The 18,550-nt window shown below is 48.8% G+C and overlaps 1 protein-coding gene across 1 annotated transcript in view; it reads right to left on the bottom strand.

Moving 5' to 3' along the window:
• The window catches only part of LOC138447965 (aquaporin-4-like), a 38,272-nt gene extending 20,681 nt beyond the window's left edge, over positions 1-17,591 (bottom strand). The window contains exons 1-2 of the mRNA XM_069604492.1: positions 17,586-17,591; positions 17,005-17,361 (exon numbers count right to left, since the gene is read on the bottom strand). Of these exons, the coding sequence (XP_069460593.1) occupies positions 17,005-17,361; positions 17,586-17,591 (363 nt within the window). The remainder of the gene's footprint in view (positions 1-17,004; positions 17,362-17,585) is intronic.
• Positions 17,592-18,550: the final 959 nt, after the last annotated feature.

The following is an 18,550-nucleotide window of genomic DNA, read 5'->3' as shown; positions in this document are numbered from 1 at the left end:
TCATTCTTGTAGTGCGAGGAGAGAGATGTTAATTTGGCTTTGTTGTCGCTAGAGGGGCATAGTCTCCAATTGGTTTCACTTTTTCTTTTCAGGAGGCGTAGGTCTTTAAGTTGTGGTGTGAACCATTTATTTAGGTGGGCTTTAGGTTTGCTGGATCTAAGTGTAAGAGGGGCGATTTTATCCAAGGTAGTGAGAATGATGTTGTTGAATTCGTGGACTAGAGTGCTGGGATCTAGATTTTCTGGCAGAGCATTTAGTATGGGTAGGTTAGCAGGGATTACTTTCTCTACTTCACAGCCCCCTCCAAGCCGTGGTCTGAGCAGGAGCTCTCCCCTTTACACTGCTGGAGCAGTGCTACAGCCAGAAAATGCCCGCAGCAACAACGTGCTGCAAGGTAACCCGGATGACTTAGTTACGTCCTGATTCCGAATTGCAAGATTAATCTCAGCAGAGTTCCGGATTGCCGTGTTATTACTGGCCTTCCACTTCTAGCACCAGCACCCTTCCAGCTGATCCCTGCAACAAGCTATATCTGCATTATTCTGCGCACTGCCATTGCCTACCATGAGGCTGTCTCAGTTAAAGATGGCCGCCCGCCTATTTTGACATGCAGCACCTTTGTGCCCGAAACCCCCACCGAGCAAGCTGCCTGGCGATTGGTTGATGCCTAGTTATCTCGGGCCAATCCCACCCGGCAGGCGAGAGCCGGCCCTCCTAACGAAGGTTCTACTTACAAAGGCTCACCCTGTCCAAGCCGAACTACCTTTTCACAGCCCCTCCAAACCGTGGTCTGAGCAGGAGCTCTCCCCTTTACACTGCTGGAGCAGTGCTACAGCCAGAAAATGCCCGCAGCAACAACGTGCTGCAAGGTAAGCCGGATGACTTATTTATGTCCTGATTCCGAATTGCAAGATTAATCTCAACAGAGCTCCGGATTGCCGTGTTATTACTGGCCTTCCACTTCTAGCACCAGCACCCTTCCAGCTCATCTCTGCAACAAGCTATATCTGCGTTATTCTGCGCACCGCCATTGCCTACCAGGATGCTTTTTCAGTTAAAGATGGCCGCCCGCCTATTTTTACCTGCAGCACCTTTGTGCCCGAAACCCCCACCGATCAAGCTGCCTGGCGATTGGTTGATGCCTAGTTATCTCGGGCCAATCCCACCCGGCAGGCGAGAGCCGGCCCTTCTAACGAAGGCTCTACTTACAAAGGCTCACCCTGTCTGAGCCTGTCCAGAGTCTGCCAGAGCCCAGGGCTAGAACCTCTGCTTCGATTTGCATCTGCACCCATCTGCTGACTGTATGCGGCAGCCAGCAGCCAGCCACACTGGTAAGAATCTCCAAGTTGTTCATCTGGTCGGTTTGACTATATCTTTATCGACCCCTTATCTATTTTACACTAAGGCTGGGATTCATTGCCGGAGCACTCGCGCATTTCGATGCCACCTGTTACACTGCTTCACGTCCCTGGCATCTAAGGTTTGACCCAGCCCACAATGCACCCTTTGCCACCTTTACTTCACCTCTTAATGTTGGGCACCCGTCTTATGCTCCAATAACACTCGTACCATCACCTTACCCACTGCCATTCAGCCACTGTGGTGCCCACCTGACTGGCCGAGCGCCCTTGCCATCCTGACCTGTCTGTGCGCCGCGCGCGTGAGTCAGCTTTGTGATATTTCTCTTGCTATGTTATCTGCGACCGCTGCGATCTAACTTTACCGAGGCTGCTATTGCAGTTCCTTTTGCCTCTACAATTTAGGATTGCTGCTTTTGCATTGTTTTACCGTGATGTGCTCTGCAAACTTGCATTATTGACTCTGTGCTACGGCATTCTGCTCATCGTCTAGAGGGCACATTCCCAGCCTGCTACCAACGCTTTTAACTGTAGCACCCCAATGTTTTAAGGTCTTACGGTACTCGCCCTGCCAAGCATAACACTTCCCATAATGCTTGCTTACCTGCTATGTTCCACTGTTGCGCCTGCTTACAGATTGATGTGTGTGATATCTAAGTTAGTTTCCTTATTTCTTGTATTGTCCAAACCTGTCGCGCCCATAATCTGAACTGTTCCCTATGTATGCTACATTGATCCTTTGCCCGATAATGCTCGTTGTGCAATGCCTTAGCCTGACGTGCCACACATGTTGAACCGCGCCTTGTGCACACTGTACTACTCCTTTACCTGATTTGCCTACAATTTTGCAAGCTGTAGTGTATCTGCACTGTCCAACTTGCTGCGCCTATGATTGATTTTGTGCCCATGTTTGCTGCACTGCTCTTCGCCTGATATACCTACACTTGTTGTTAGCCTTCGTGTACTTACACTGCCTAACTTGTTGTACCTCAGAATTGATGCTGACACTGATTTGCCCACACTTGTCGTAAGACTCAGTGTATTTGCATAGCCCAACCTGCTGTGCCCCACAACGGATTTGTCCCCCATGTATGCTGCACTGCTCCTTGCCTGATATGCCCACATTGTTGCATGCTGGGTATCTGCATTCCCGATTTGGATGTGCCCCTATTGCTTTCCTGCTGCATTGATACCTCCGAATCCCAGTCCTAACCTGTCTGCCTGCTGTACCTATCACTCACAAGCAACTTAATGTGTGAGCTTGCACTACTTAGCCAAGTAGATCTTGCAACATCAGCTAGCGTCTACTACACAGACCTCTCCAACTTTGGTAACATGTTACCACGCCTGTCCACCCTAAGGTCTCTGCTCTCCTTATTACGAGTACCGCTCTTAGTGTAGGTATCTACCTGGACATTCCACCTTCCATCAACTAACCTAGCTGCATCTAGTACCTTGCACACCACAACCATGGCCTCCACTTATAGACTTACTGACCCCTATTCAAGTACTGCACCTCAGAACCCCAACATGTATCTCAATGCTCCGGCCTTATGGCTTGACCACTTCGCCAAAAAACCCACACCTAACCAACCTTGCTCCACTGCCCAAAGAAACATAAGACTAGGCTCTAGACTTATGGGCAAGAAGGGTCACCCTATGTACCCAAACCTACACTTGAAAACCCTGACGCCTAACCTACCTCCCCAAACGTCTACCGCACCCACGCCCCAATGCCTTCAGACTAACCATGCCTCAATAAGCAACGTCGGCTTAATCAAGGCCGCTCTGATCAACGCAAGGTCCTTAGCTGCTCACGCTTTGGACATTGCTGATCTTATTAAGACTCAGGACCTTGACTTCATCGCCATCTCTGAGACTTGATTACATGCTGCGTCAAGCCCTGCACTCTCTCTGGCTATCCCCACAGAGTACTCCATCTTCAGATGCGATCGCACCTCAAGAGGTGGAGGTATTGCATTTATCTATAGAAACTCACTAGAACTTAGAACCATTCCTAGCATCAATGTGGATACCGCAGAGCTACTCTCTGTCAAACTCCAATTTTCGGCCAACCAAACGGTCACCATCCACCTAATATACAGACCCCCTGGTCTTCCCTCATCCTTTGTGGATGACATCTCGGCCCTAGTTCTTGATAAAGCTAAATCTAACTCTCAAACTATCATCCTTGGTGACTTTAATCTAGGCTACCAAGACCCCAATGACTCCGCGGCTGTTCTGACTTGAGTGTCGTGTAGACCGATGAGACCTCCGTCCCCAAGTGACGCACAGGGGGACTAAAGAAACCCGCTGTGCGACCTTTGAGGCCACAGGTGGGAGATGACTTCCCAGATCCACGGAACCTCTGGAACACCGATGCTGCTGTCAAAAAGGAACGAGGTTAAGCACCAGGCAATTACAATACTATTCAGTAAATCAAAGGATCTAAAAGGTCTTACCTATCGGGTGTTCGGAAAACCCAGGGAACCTAGTAGAGGTTCGAGACTCAGATGATGCGGCAGTCCCCGAAATAGTAGGACCGTTAGAGATCGTGGATGTACGATCAGCCACCTGTAGGAGTGAAGGCGTGACTTGGATCCCTAGACGGGAAATGGCGTAGGAGTTCAGTGAAGTACCAAGGGATGATCCAAAAGGTAAGTCAGGAAGTAGTCCAAAGTCCGGCAACAGGTAAACAGTTCCAAGCAAAGGTACAAAGGGTGTCCGAAGGAGTCCGAGGTAGAGTTCCGTGATCAAGGTAACAGTGGAGCAGTAGGTAACGCCAAACAGAGTCTGAGGACAGCTGAGAAGCAATGAGTGTTCTGTCTCTCAGACCTTTATACTGTGCGTTTCTGGGTCACGTGACGTCTCTGGGTCATGTGACGTCCACCAAGGTCACGGGAGGAACGCCGCTCTGGATCACGTGATTGACGTGGAGACGTAACACCGCCCCTTCTGCTATACGATCTCCAAGGCAGTTGCCAATGCAGAAAGGGTTGCAATCGAGACCGTACCCCATAGCTGGTACGGAGTTTCCGGTCCTTTGGGTTCACCGAATCACTTGAGCCTCGAACCGTGAGAGGAGGTGTTGGGGAAATGTGAGCGGTGTTTTGGTGTGTAGCGGACTGGTGTGCAGAGGATCGCCTAACATAGCCCCTCCCCAATGGCCCACGACCCCGTGGGCAGGACGGATGATCCCTATGGAAGCGGGCCACCAACCGAGGGGCGTCTACATCCAAGGTGGAAACCCAAGAACGCTCCTCCGGACCGTAACCCTTCCAATCCACTAGATACTGGAGCCTACCCCTAAACCATCGGGACCCCAAAATGGCCGACACCTCAAAGACATCAGGAGAAGCCAGGGATACCGGCGCAACAGGGGTTTTAAGACGGACAGAGTCGGGACAGGGTTTGAGGAGGGAGACATGGAATACAGGATGGATACGCCAGGAACTAGGAAGCACCAGACGAAACGCCACCGGGTTCACAACCTGAGAGATTACATACGGGCCGACAAAACGAGGCAGCAATTTCCGGCAACCCACTAGGCGAAGGTGACGTGAAGATAACCAGACTTTAGAACCCACCACCAAAGGAGGAGCAGCTAGCCGTTTGCCATCCACACGGGCCTTCATAGACGCTTTTGCTTCAGTGAGATGGACCACAGTACTAGCATGTATCGCAGACAGATCCCTAAGACATGTCGTGGCTGCAGGATTTGATGAAATAGAAGCATCAGGGACCGGCAAGACCTTGGGATGTTGGCCATAGAGGGCGTAGAAAGGCGAACAACCTGTAGCTGAATGAGCCGCGTTATTGTATGCGAACTCAGCAAGCCGTATAACAGCCAACCAGGAGGTCTGGTGTTGCAACATAAGGCAGCGAAGATACTGCTCCATGGATTGATTCGTCCTTTCAGTCTGCCCATCAGTCTCAGGATGATAGGCCGAAGAATACCTGGTATCGATGCCCAACAATTTAGTCAATGATCTCCAAAAACGAGAGGTGAACTGTGATCCTCGATCGGATATAATGACCGAAGGGAGCCCAAACAACATGAACACGTGTTCAAAGAACAAGTCCGCTAAGGCCGGAGCCGAAGGAATACCCTTACAAGGAACAAAACGTGCCATTTTAGTGAACGTGTCCACCACTACCCAGATCGAGTCAAAACCTTGTGACTTGGGGAGATCGGTCACGAAATCCATAGTCAGTGTATGCCAAGGTCTGGGAGGTACCGGAAGCGGAAGTAGTAACCCAACCGGTCGGCCTCTCCGATGTATAGCCTGAGCACACACCGCGCACAAATTAACGTAACACTCCACATCGCGCTTCATAGAGGGCCACCAACACCAGCGCTTGAGGAGATCTAAAGTGCGCTCCTGACCGGGATGGGCATTAAAAGGAGCGTCATGAGACCACTCAAGGGCCAGATTACGAGTGTCAGGTGTGGGAAGAAACAGGCGGTCATGCACGAAAGGCAAACCATTAGAGTACACGGGGTCCCATTCTCGCAACTGGTCGGAATGAGCGTTAGTCCAGGTTCGGACTGAGTCTAATAGTGGCAATGAGGGAGTACAGAGACAAATTACATGACTCTTTCCAAGAACAGTGTCAGGGAAGGTTGGCAACTCGACCCCACCCGGGGATCGTGACAAGGCGTCTGCTTTACCATGTGAAGTTCCAGGACGATGCATAATACGAAAATCAAAAGAGGAAAAGAAGAGATGCCACCGAACCTGTCTGCTATTAATGCACTTCTACGAAGCCAAGTCCTGTAGATTTCGATGATCTGAGTAGACCGTGATCGGATGTTTAGCCCCCAAAAGATGATAGCGCCAAACACGAAAGGCGTCCATGACAGCCAGGAGTTCCTTCTCCGTAACGGTGTAGCGTGTCTCAGTACTGGAGAACTTACGGGAATGGTATGCCACTGGATGTAATTTGCCTGTTGTAGGACATGATTGGGACAATACCGCACCAAGGGCAAAAGAAGAGGCATCCGCCTCAACTATGAATGGGAGGTCAGGATTGGGGTGCTGGAGTACTGGTGCGGTAGTGAAAGCGGTTTTCAAAGCCTCAAAAGCCTCCTGATGTTCCTTCTGCCAACGATAGGGTACCTGAGGACTAGTCAGGGCCGTGAGCGGAGCAACGATTGTGGAGAAGGAGGAAATGAAACGCCTATAAAAATTGGCGAAGCCCAGAAAGGATTGCAAGGACTTGAGTGTTTGAGGTACTGGCCATTCTAAGACTGCTCTGACCTTGGAATCGTTCATGGATAACGCTCCCGGGGTAATGTGAAATCCCAGAAACTCAACAGATGTTTCATGAAACTGACATTTCTCAGGTTTGGCGAATAAGGAATGTTTTCTGAGACGGGATAGTACTTCTCGGACATGTTTTACATGGTCATCGAGATTACATGAAAAGATCAAGATGTCGTCCAAGTATACAACCATGTAAACATCCAGTATATCCCTGAATATGTCATTCATAAAGCGTTGGAATGTGGCCGGGGCATTACAAAGACCGAAGGGCATGACTAGGTATTCATACAACCCGTAACGGGTACAGAAAGCCGTTTTCCACTCATCGCCCTCCCGAACGCGTACTAGATTGTATGCGCCGCGCAAATCAAGCTTGGTGAAAATAGAAGCATGTGATAAGTGGTCCAGAAGGGGCGTGATCAACGGAATGGGATACCTATCCTTCTTTGTGATGGCATTAAGACGTCGATAATCCACACAAGGACGTAAATCCCCCTCTTTCTTCGGTACAAAAAATATCGGGCTTGCAGCTGGTGAAGTAGAGGGGCGGATGTGTCCCAAACTAAGGGCGTTCTGTACATACTCTTTCAATGCTAGTTCCTCCGAGGGAGACAAAGAATAAATCCTGCCCGAAGGAATAGCGGAATCAGGGATTAATTCGATGGGGCAATCATATGGTCTATGTGGAGGTAGTACCTCAGAAGAGCCGCGATCAAAAACTGATTCGAATGCTTTGTACTCCGCTGGAATCCCAGACATCAACCCCCCAACGGTATGAGGAGTCACCACCTCGGACCCCTCAACATCCAGCGTGAGTTGGGCAAGAGCTCCCAAAGCCAGAGAAGGGGTGTCAATTGTTTGATGGGTCAGGAGACAATAGTTCTGACAGTTCTCGGATTCGAAGAGTACAGTGCCTGATTGCCAATTAATCAGCGTATTGTGTTCACGTAGCCATGGTATCCCTAATATGATACCGAATTGAGGTGTGGTGATTAAGTCAAAACTTAAGGTCTCTGTGTGAATGTCTTGGATGGTCAACAAGAGAGGTGCAGTTTGGTGTCTAACAGGACCAGAAATTAACGCAGAGCCATCTACGGCTTGAACAGGTTCAGGTCGGGTTTTTACCACTAAAGGTAGATTGAGGGAATGGGCTAAACCAATGTCTATGTAATTTCCAGTAGCACCTGAATCAATGATGATTGTGACAGTATGCAGAAGGCCTGTAGAGGGGCATAGTGTAGCGTTTACAGAGACGGGTTGAACACGAGCAAAGGCAAGAGGGGTACCCGGAGATAGAGACTGAACACTCGACCTGTTCTCCGGGTCTAAGGTCGAGCTGTCCGAAAAACCTGACTCTTTTTGGGACGTCGAGGACACTCTTTCACAAAATGTCCCGTGATGCCACAATAGAAGCATGCATTATCCACCCTTCTACGTTCCCTCTCAGATGTTGTAATAGGGCTACGTAAACCACCCACTTGCATAGGTTCTTCCGCACTGGAAGCAAGAGTACTGGTAGGTGTAGGATGGGAAGAAGCCCCCAACTCGGATCTACGTTCCGATCGCCGTGCATCTACTTGCAGTGCAAGATCAACTAGTTCCGGATACTGAGTGGGCATAGAAGGGATTACTGCTAAAGCATCTTTCATTGTGTTACTCAACCCTCTATCAAAGACAACTGCCCGCTTGTTTTCTGGCCATGATGTTTCTGCAACTAATTGATTGAACCGGGTGATGTATTCTATCAAAGTCCTTCTACCCTGAGTTAGTTCTAACAACTCCAAATCCCTAGACTGTGCCTTATGTCGGGTATCAAATACTCGAGACATTTCTAGAACCAACAGATCGAAATCATAAATGACTGGGTTATTATCCTCCAACAGGGGATTAGCCCAAGCTGCAGCTGTCCCGGCTAAATAGGAAAGGGCAAAGGCGGCTTTAGCAGTGGAAGTAGGAAAGGCCAAAGGTCTGCACAAGAAATGTAACTTGCACTGATTAATGAAGGTCCTGAATTTCTTGGGGTCACCCTGAAAACGTTCAGGAGCGGCCAGGGGGGTAGGGGTTGGGAGTATAACCGGGGTTGGGACTGTAGTATTAGCCAAGGGAGGAGGTGTGGTGGAGGAACTAGCATCTCCGAACTCAGGGTCTGCAGGAAAGGAATGCTGAACACTCTGTATGGAGTCTAACCTTTGGTGGATCACCGTATTTGCGGCGGCCATATCTGCCCTTAATACTGTAATCGCCTGGACTAAAGCAGCTATGGGTTCTTCCGTGGATCCCTGCATGGTCTAACACGACTTTCGGCTTCTCAGTCTGTTCTGACTTGAGTGTCGTGTAGACCGATGAGACCTCCGTCCCCAAGTGACGCACAGGGGGACTAAAGAAACCCGCTGTGCGACCTTTGAGGCCACAGGTGGGAGATGACTTCCCAGATCCACGGAACCTCTGGAACACCGATGCTGCTGTCAAAAAGGAATGAGGTTAAGCACCAGGCAATTACAATACTATTCAGTAAATCAAAGGATCTAAAAGGTCTTACCTATCGGGTGTTCGGAAAACCCAGGGAACCTAGTAGAGGTTCGAGACTCAGATGATGCGGCAGTCCCCGAAATAGTAGGACCGTTAGAGATCGTGGATGTAGGATCAGCCACCTGTAGGAGTGAAGGCGTGACTTGGATCCCTAGACGGGAAATGGCGTAGGAGTTCAGTGAAGTACCAAGGGATGATCCAAAAGGCAAGTCAGGAAGTAGTCCAAAGTCCGGCAACAGGTAAACAGTTCCAAGCAAAGGTACAAAGGGTGTCCGAAGGAGTCCGAGGTAGAGTTCCGTGATCAAGGTAACAGTGGAGCAGTAGGTAACGCCAAACAGAGTCTGAGGACAGCTGAGAAGCAATGAGTGTTCTGTCTCTCAGACCTTTATACTGTGCGTTTCTGGGTCACGTGATGTCTCTGGGTCATGTGACGTCCACCAAGGTCACGTGAGGAACGCCGCTCTGGATCACGTGATTGACGTGGAGACGTAACACCGCCCCTTCTGCTATACGATCTCCAAGGCAGTTGCCAATGCAGAAAGGGTTGCAATCGAGACCGTACCCCATAGCTGGTACGGAGTTTCCGGTCCTTTGGGTTCACCGAATTACTTGAGCCTCGAACCGTGGGAGGAGGTGTTGGGGAAATGTGAGCGGTGTTTTGGTGTGTAGCGGACTGGTGTGCAGAGGATCGCCTAACAGCGGCCCACAACCTCGCCAACACCCTAACTGACCTAGGATTCTCACACCATATACAGGAACCCACCCACATCAAAGGCCGGTCCCTTGACTGGCTTAGTGACACCAACTGCAATATCCACGTACTCTCAAATGCCCCTTGCACTTGGTCTGATCACCACATCATCACCTTCAGTATTGAAGCAGCCTCTCTACCTACGCCCCCTGTCGCCCCAGCCACCCTCACTAGAAACAAAAAGAACATAACCACTGAAAAACTACTCCCCCTCATCCTCCTCGCTCTTAACAATGCTCCTGACACTTGTTCAGACCCTACCATTTTAGCCGACATTTACAACCAATCAGTGCTTGCAGCAATTAACTCCATTGCACCGCTCAAATTTAGGAGACCCAAACAACGCGCTCACCTCAACTCGTGATTCCCCCCCAGCTCAGAGTGTTACGTAAAGAGAAACGTATTGCAGAGTCACGCTGGAAAAGCCACCCCTCTGACGTCCACAAGGACAGTCTTCTATTAGCCACCCTTAACTATAAAGAAGCCTTACTCCAGGCTAAAAAAGATTCCTACAACAACCGTATTGTGTCAGCCCAGTCTAACACCAAGGAACTTTTCAAAATTCTTAAGGAACTTGAGACCCCTGCGGCCCCCCCGACCAGTGCACCAAAGATAGTACTTGGTGCACGAATATTCAGACTGCACTCCTGGGTAAAATTGCCACCCTACAAGCCAAAATTAGAGATAAACAAAAATCCCTACAGCCTGACCAACTACTAACCACACCTATACCTAATACTCACCAAGCCAATCCCTCTCATAAACCTTTCTCTTTCTCCCCGCTCACCACCCTTGAAGTAGAAGGAATCATAAACAACCTCAAACCGTCCAACTGCCAAGGTGACCCTTGTCCGGCACGCATCATCAAGGAAGCTTCTCACGACCTAGCCCCTTTCATCACAGCTTTCATAAATGCCTCCTTCAAGACGGGTATAGTCCCGGATAACCTCAAGGATGCGTGGGTAATCCTACTTCTCAAAAAACCTTCCCTCGACCATAACATCCCAACTAATTTCCGACCAATCACTACGGTCCCGTTCCTGTTCAAGATCCTGGATCGTGCAACCTACCTGCAGATTCAAGACTATGTGGAATCCAACAATCTTCTGGGGTTAAGACTATCAGGATTCCGCCCTAAACACGGCACCGAATCAGCCCTGATTGATCTGAAAACGCAGATGGAGACACTAAAGGACAATGGGAAGTTAGCACTACTCCTTCTCCTTGACCTCTCTGCGGCTTTCGATTTGGTCAACCACCAAACACTCTGCAAACACCTTAAATCTGCGGCCCACTTCTCTGATTCTGCCAATGCCTGGATCCACTCATTCCTGAGCAACCGATCCATGAGGGTCTTCTCACCTACAGCATCGGCTGACCTCTCCCCCATTCACTGTGGCGTTCCGCAAGGCTCTTGTGTGTCCCCTACGTTGTACAACGTATTCACCAAGCCCCTCTTTGATGTGCTTGACTATCTGGGTGTCTCCTACACTAACTATGCGGACGACACCCAGATACTCATTCCTATCACTGGTGATCACACTGCCGACACCAAAGCCTTGAATGATGTCTACGTGGTCATTCAGGCCTGGATGGCACAGCACGAACTTTGCCTTAACGATGAAAAGACCATGCTTCTTTTACTAGGATCAAGCCATCGTCTTTACAAATTAGATCAAACCTACAAGTCCTTCATCATCGACAGCAACAATATCAAGGTCTCTAAAGACACTAAAACCTTATGCGTCTATCTGGATTCAACGCTCTCCATGAACAGACAAACAAATGCAGTAAGGTCGGCTTCAGTCTATACCTGCAAACTTATCACCGCCTGCAGACCCTTTCTAAACTCTCCTAACTGCATTACCCTTGCCAGAACACTCCTTATGGCCAAAATTGACTACTGTAGTGCTCTCTACTTAGGGACCAGTCAATCCAACCTCAATAAATTGCAAACTGTACAAAACAATGCCATAAGGGCAGCCTTAAACAATCCAAGACGCTCCCATTTCTCCACCATCAGATCTGACCTTCGATGGCTCCCGGTAAAACAAATAATTGCCCTGAAAACTCTAGCATTGACCCACAAATGCCTGAAAAACAATGCCCCACTTTACCTCTACTCGCGCCTTACACTCCACACCTCTTCTGGACCTACTAGATCCGCCCAAACTCACAGCATCACCCTGCCCAGATTCAAACTACATAAAGCAGGTGGTGTGAGCTTCCCTGTCCTAGCTTCCAAACTTTGGAACACTTTGCCTACTCCCATCAGAACTGAACCATCGTTCCTAACCTTCAAGAACAACGCCAAATCTTGGCTGTTCTCCCACGATTTATGAGGATCCTCACTCAGTCTTGCCCTCCACGTGAAATATAGGTTATGGATATATGCACTTCTCATTGTACCTGTATTATAATCTGCCTAGGGCATTTTCTCTGTATATTATGCATATTTGTGTAAATTCACTGTGAATTCACTGATTATTGTAACCTGTTTCAGGGTATTTTCTCTGTATATTATGTATATTTGTGTAAATTCACTGTGTATTCACTGAGTATTGTAACCTGTTTCAAGAGTATGCGCACGGTTGCCCCTGGGCCTGGTCTGCGCTTTATAAATAAACTAAACTTCAAACTTCAAACTACTGTGATGCTCTTTTTGCTTCTGGTTAAACATGGTGGCGCCAGTATAGGGGCCGTGGGAGGGGGCCTAGCGGTGGATAAGTTGAAGGACACCAGTCAGTGGTCTGTCCAAGGCAGAGGCATGATGGATGAGATAGTGGCTATGCAGTTGTACTCCGCTATCCAATCCAAAGTTCTCCCCTTCAGGTGGGTGGGTTTGTTGACTTTTTGAGATAAACCTAGTACATTGATGGTGTTAGCTATGTCAGTGGCGTTTTAGTCCTTCGGGTCATTAAAGCCTAAGTTTAGGTCCCCTAGTAGGAGTAGTTGAGAGGATGGTTTGAGGTTGTTGCTGAGAATATTATGCAGATCTTCTTCGAAGGTACCAAGGGGACACGGAGGTCTGTAAATTAGGTGAATGGTGAGTGATTGTGAGTTGTTTATCTGTAGTTTAGCCGATAGAGATTCACAGGATACTGGCGAAAGGGTGGGGGCTAGTCTAAGGGAGAGGCACATTTTAGATATAATGGCGATGCCACATCCTCGTGTGCCATCTCGGTCTAGTCTGGATATTGTATAGCAGTCTGGGATGGCTAACATTGGGGATGGTCCTGCCGCATTGTGTAGCCATGTCCAGAGGCGTAACCAGGATTGTCGAACAAGTCGGGCCTGAAGCTAATGTAGTTGGGCCCACAGAGGGACATTAACATCTGTGAATGCCCTCACAGTGCTCCTGACTGGGCATTGAAAGATTTTGAGTGGGCCTTGCCCGCTCAGGCTCTACCCTGTCTACGCCTCTGGCCATGTCTCAGTAATCGCAAGGAAATCCAAATTAACTTCTGTGATTAGGTCAGCTATGTCAAGGGCGTGGGCGACAAGCGATCTCGCATTGAGAAGTGCTCCTTTAAGGGGGAGTGCCTCAGTGACAGCTTCGACCTGTATAGGTTTGGCTATATTAGAATCAATTGGCTTGAGCTTGAGAGTATTGGTTTGGAGGGCATTTATATTGGAGATGGGATGAGGCGATGGCGATTTAGATAGGCCAGGTCTCATAGTATACTGATAGTTGGTTTTCAGATTAGTGGGGAGGTAGAGATCTTCTCGGTGGTTCATGTAGTTTGGCAAGTCTAGCATGGAGTCTGTGGTTTCTGTTGGACGTGGCACAGGGTATAGAGGCATGGGTTGTGGACCCAGGGATACTATAGTATTTAGATTGGAGGGGAGTGGTGGGATTATTCGTGGCTGTTATGATTGCGGTAGGAGGAATAGGAGCTAGGATGGGTCCTCGCGGGAGCTTAGTAAGGTAAGCATGGCTACTCATACCAGAATGTAGGGTGGCGGCCATTATGCAGAGCAGAATTGTTGGTCTTAGCATCTTTCACGGTTAATCGGCAGGAGTATGGCAATACGCGGGGAGGCACCTGGACCAGAACACAGCTCAGTGACACAATATAAGGCAGTACATGTGGGAACCTGGGCTAGATCAGAACTCAATATGGCCAATACATGAGGGCCTCTGGGCCAGAACACATGCGGGCACCTTGGCCAGAACAAAACTCAGTGACACAGTAAGGCAGTGCATGCAGGCACCTGGGCCAGATCAGAACTCAATATGGGCAATATATGAGGGCCTCTGGGCCAGAACACATGCGGGCACCTGGGCCAGAACAAAACTCAGTGACACAGTAAGGCAGTACATGCGGGCACCTGGGCCAGAACAAAGCTCAGTGACACAGTAAAGGCAGTACATGCGGGCACCTGGGCCAGAACAAAAAACTCAGTGACACAGTAAAGGCAGTACATGCGGGCACTTGGGCCAGATCAGAATTCAGTGATGCAGTATAGGCAGTATGGGCCAGAACAGAACTCAGCGTATGTGTCAGGGAACAACGTTTGGCACTAGTATAGGATCAAGTACACATGCAAAGGATAAGGGAGATGTCGGTTCAGTGCTTGTGTAAGCAAACAGTGTGTGTGCTCATTACAGCTGCGCATTAAACGGTGAGTATGATTGTGGTACACAGCGTTATTTCATGGTCTATGGCTCAGGCAGGCTTGAGTTAGACTGAAGGTGCCACAGTTCAGTAGTCACTGTGTGCTTCTGGTCAGGGAAGATAGTTGGCTCGTGAAAGTAGAGCAGGTCAGGCATAAAGACAGGGGCATAAACAAAGTGGACAGAATGGGATGCCTCTAGGGTAGGAGACGACGGGTGGGGAAGGCGGTGGGTAAATGTTTCTTGATCAGTCACCCTTGCACTGCCTCCAGGCCTACCACGCACTTAGGGGCTGTAACTGTAACCCTACAGTCCCTTGTTCTTCTTGCACTACACAGAGCCGCGCTGCCCTGGCTGCACTTACTCAGAGCATTGCTGCCCTGTTTTTCCCTCCCCTCTCCCTTGCACTTCCCCCCTCCATGTCCCCTTGCACTTCTCGTTCTCACACTTGCACGATCTGAATGACACAAGGCCTAGTAAGATGGTTTTTCTTGTCCTCCCTCTGTCTTCCCTCCCTTGTGTTTGTCGCGCCTAGAAACACTTGTGTACAGGCACATTAAGAATGACTTATCATATCATATCATATAACACTTATCAAGCTCTGTGGTCTGTGTTAACCTGGCAGTGCCTCCAGGCTTTCTGTAGTGCACCTTATATAGTGACTTCATTGTTAAGTACTTTCTTCCGTATACACTACAAAAACAGGGGTGGTGCCCACTCCTCTCTCGCTTCGAACACACATACTTTTGACATTATTCACTTCTGATGACAGGGTAAAGATTGGGAGAGGGAGACTTAAGCATTAGAAGTGCCCCAGGGGGATCTATGTGATTACTACGACCCCCATAATTCCAATGGCTGAAAATGCGGACTTTTTTCCCTCCCCCCTTTACACCACATACATATGCAGGGGGACACGCACCGCGGCCTCCCCACACTATTATATCTGATATCCCGCACAAATATATGTAAGGGGTGGTAAAAAAAAAGAAAAGGTCAGAATTTCGGGAGACAGAATTCTGAGGGCGACATTTTGGGCCATTACTCCCCAGAGGCATTGAGATATGCTGTGATTTGATTAGCAGCTTCAGATAATCGTGTTTGTTTCAGAGTGTAAATGTATGAAGTTTTAAGATCATTTTCTTAATTTGTCCTAGAGCACCTGATGAAGATACTTGCCTGAAACATTGGGTGCATGAACTTGGACTGTGGAATAAGGCTCGATGAACTACATCTGAATAAATGAGAAAAACATATGTTTGGGGGGAATTGCGTGAAAAACACCCACACCAGTTACAGCCTTGGGAATGACAGTACAGTGGGGTTTCCGGTGAGCTATATTGTTTACTTAACCCCCTGAGGAAGACTTCCAGACCAATCTTATCAGTGGTTAGTAGAAGTTCATTGAACTTACATTATGCAAAGCAGTGGACATACACACCATGTTACAAACAGAAGCTCAGCCGTCTTTGGGCCCAGTCCTCCAGTCAATAAAGGCTCCGTGGTGCAGCCACTGAGGCAGCTTAGGGTCAGAACCTGGGCTCTGCAGACAAGGCCTTGCTGTCCCAAACTAGGAGAATCTTGCAACCTGTTTCTTGGAATCCTGGGGGAGGGCGCTACTTAGAACCCTGATGGCCTTGTCACTCCAGAAGGCTTGTCTATCTAGTGAAAAGAATTAGGTGGTCCTTGCAGTTTCCCCTTCTCATCCTCTTTCATCGGCTCTGGTCCCACAGGAAAATGTACACTTCCTGAAGAAAGTCAGGGAACAGGGTTGGCCTTTCTGAAAACACTGCGGGTAAGAGGGACAATTCATCCCAAGAAACTCGGTGTCCTATTTCCTACATCATTGTGCTCCCCAAATTTTAATTTTCTGTCAAAACAACTATCTTTTTATATATAGCCCGCTGATCTCTATTCCAACCTCAGTCATCCCCCCAATCCACTCCTCTCTTCCCTCCTATGTTTCCCTCATAGTGGTTTGAAATGGACTGAAGTCCGTACTAAGCACCATACAAGAATCCTACATACATATGTAAGTTAGTAGGAATGTTAATAGTGGACTCTCGGGCATAAGCAAAAGAATGAACAACGGAAGTGGTGAGTAGGGGTATGTTAGTGAATAGGCAGGCATTAGAGGATGGACAAGACACTTTACAAGCCAAGAAACCCACTTGTGATTTAACAGTTTTGAGGAGAGTAAAGATCGTTCAGCGTTGAGCCAGAAACTTCAGAGAAGTAGAGAGAATTTTAGATCAGTTAGACTTTTGGACACCCTGTGATTAGTGAAGGAAGAGCAGAATAAATACGGTTGAAATATAAATTCATGGTCACAATGCGATTTGTGGCTGTCATGGCTACCTTCTCTGGGCATGTTGGGATTTGTAGTTCTTTGTTAGTATAAGTCACAGTAAAGGAAGGTGTCCAGTAATAAAACAATCGATTCTTATAATACTACAAAAAGGCATGAGGAAACAGAGTTACCTTTGTGACGAATTGGGTAGATGTGGCCAGAGGCACAGCGAAGTAGAACATGCCGGAGGCAAGGGTGGCCCCTAGGCACTGTGCCAGCATGTAGGCCACTGCATGTAGGAGATCCAGCTTGCGGGTACACAGGAAGGCCATGGTGATGGCAGGGTTCACTTGAGCACCACTAATGCCGCCAAAGCAGTGAATGAGGCCGACTGCTGAGAAACCTGCAGCCAAGGCACCCTGCAGCAAGGGCGGTGGAGCTGCAAGACCCGGTCCCGGGCATGAGGACCCCAGCACCACAGAAACGAACACGAAGGTTCCCAACACCTCTGCCAGCACACATCGCCAAAAGCGTCGACTCCTCAGGTCCTGGAAAGAAGCGGTACAAGAAAGAATGAGAATCAGGGAGCTGGGGAACACTGCACAACAATAAACTCAAGAACAATAGAGAAGAGTCAACCAAAGTACCGTCAACTAGAGAACATGGAACCGCAAAGAAGAGCATCAACTTAAAGACAGGGGAGCTCATTCTGAGTTTGGCTGTGCAGTAAATAAGTGGCAGTAATTCACTTTTTTGGTAGTAATAGAATTACCTCCATTTTTCCCACACCATCAAATTACAAATTTTGGTGGAATTACCAGCAGACTTGGTAATTCCGGCAGTGGTAATTATGCCAAAAATCCCCAAAGGAGGACTAACACCGCTCTAACATCACTTTGTCCGGGGAATGGGGGGGTGTTACCGCAGGATTACAAGTGGTGGTAACGGTATCCCATTTTGGCAGTAATTCGGCTAAATTACCGCCAAACTCGGAATGAGCCTCAGAATGTAAAACATGGAGTGAATGAGAAAGTGCAGTGAGAGAGCGAGAGAGAGAGAGAGACTGACCGAGACTTCGATGCCACATAGACCAAGAAAGTGCGAAAGAATCAGAGAAAGTGTATGAGAGAGCAAGTGTTGGGAGAATAGGTAAAAAAGGACTTGTGAAATTCATGTGGGCGTGGAGGGAGAGGGTGAGAGAAAGAGAGAGGGAGAATGCTGACTCCAGGAGGATTCCAAAACTCCTCCTCTTTGCCTCTGCCTTCCTCTCACACTTCAACCTGTGCCTCTCACAGCTCATCCCCCCACCTCTGCACAGTTTTTAAGAATTATTCATGATTACTAATTGTAAATGCCCCATGTTGGGTCTGTACAAGGATTTAAACTGCCCATGGAGACGTGGCATGTAGGGCTACGCTGACGCCTGCACCGACCCCCCAGCTATCTTTGCCCATCACCGAGCAACATCTAAAGGGTGGGATTTTGGCACCACCATGGAAACACCCGTGCATCGCTTACGCATGACCCTTTCAATTCCCCTCACCCCCTTCTCTGTTCCCTCACTGCGTCTTTGCCACCTCAACGCACTCAGGGCCCTTCCAAAGCATCCATGCTCACCCATCCTGATCCCACGCTTCCCCAGACACTGAGCTGCTTCCCTGCTGGTGCCCTCGACTTCCTTCTTCCGGGACCACTGCGTGCCACACCTGTCCTAGTGCAATCCTCTCTGTGCAGCGT

Source organism: Ambystoma mexicanum, chromosome 3q (assembly GCF_040938575.1).
Source record: "Ambystoma mexicanum isolate Mex_15411 chromosome 3q, UKY_AmexF1_1, whole genome shotgun sequence".
NCBI classification, from domain to species: Eukaryota; Metazoa; Chordata; class Amphibia; order Caudata; family Ambystomatidae; genus Ambystoma; species Ambystoma mexicanum.
Note: the sequence above shows the minus strand (reverse complement) of the source record. Positions and strands in the feature narration are given on the sequence as shown.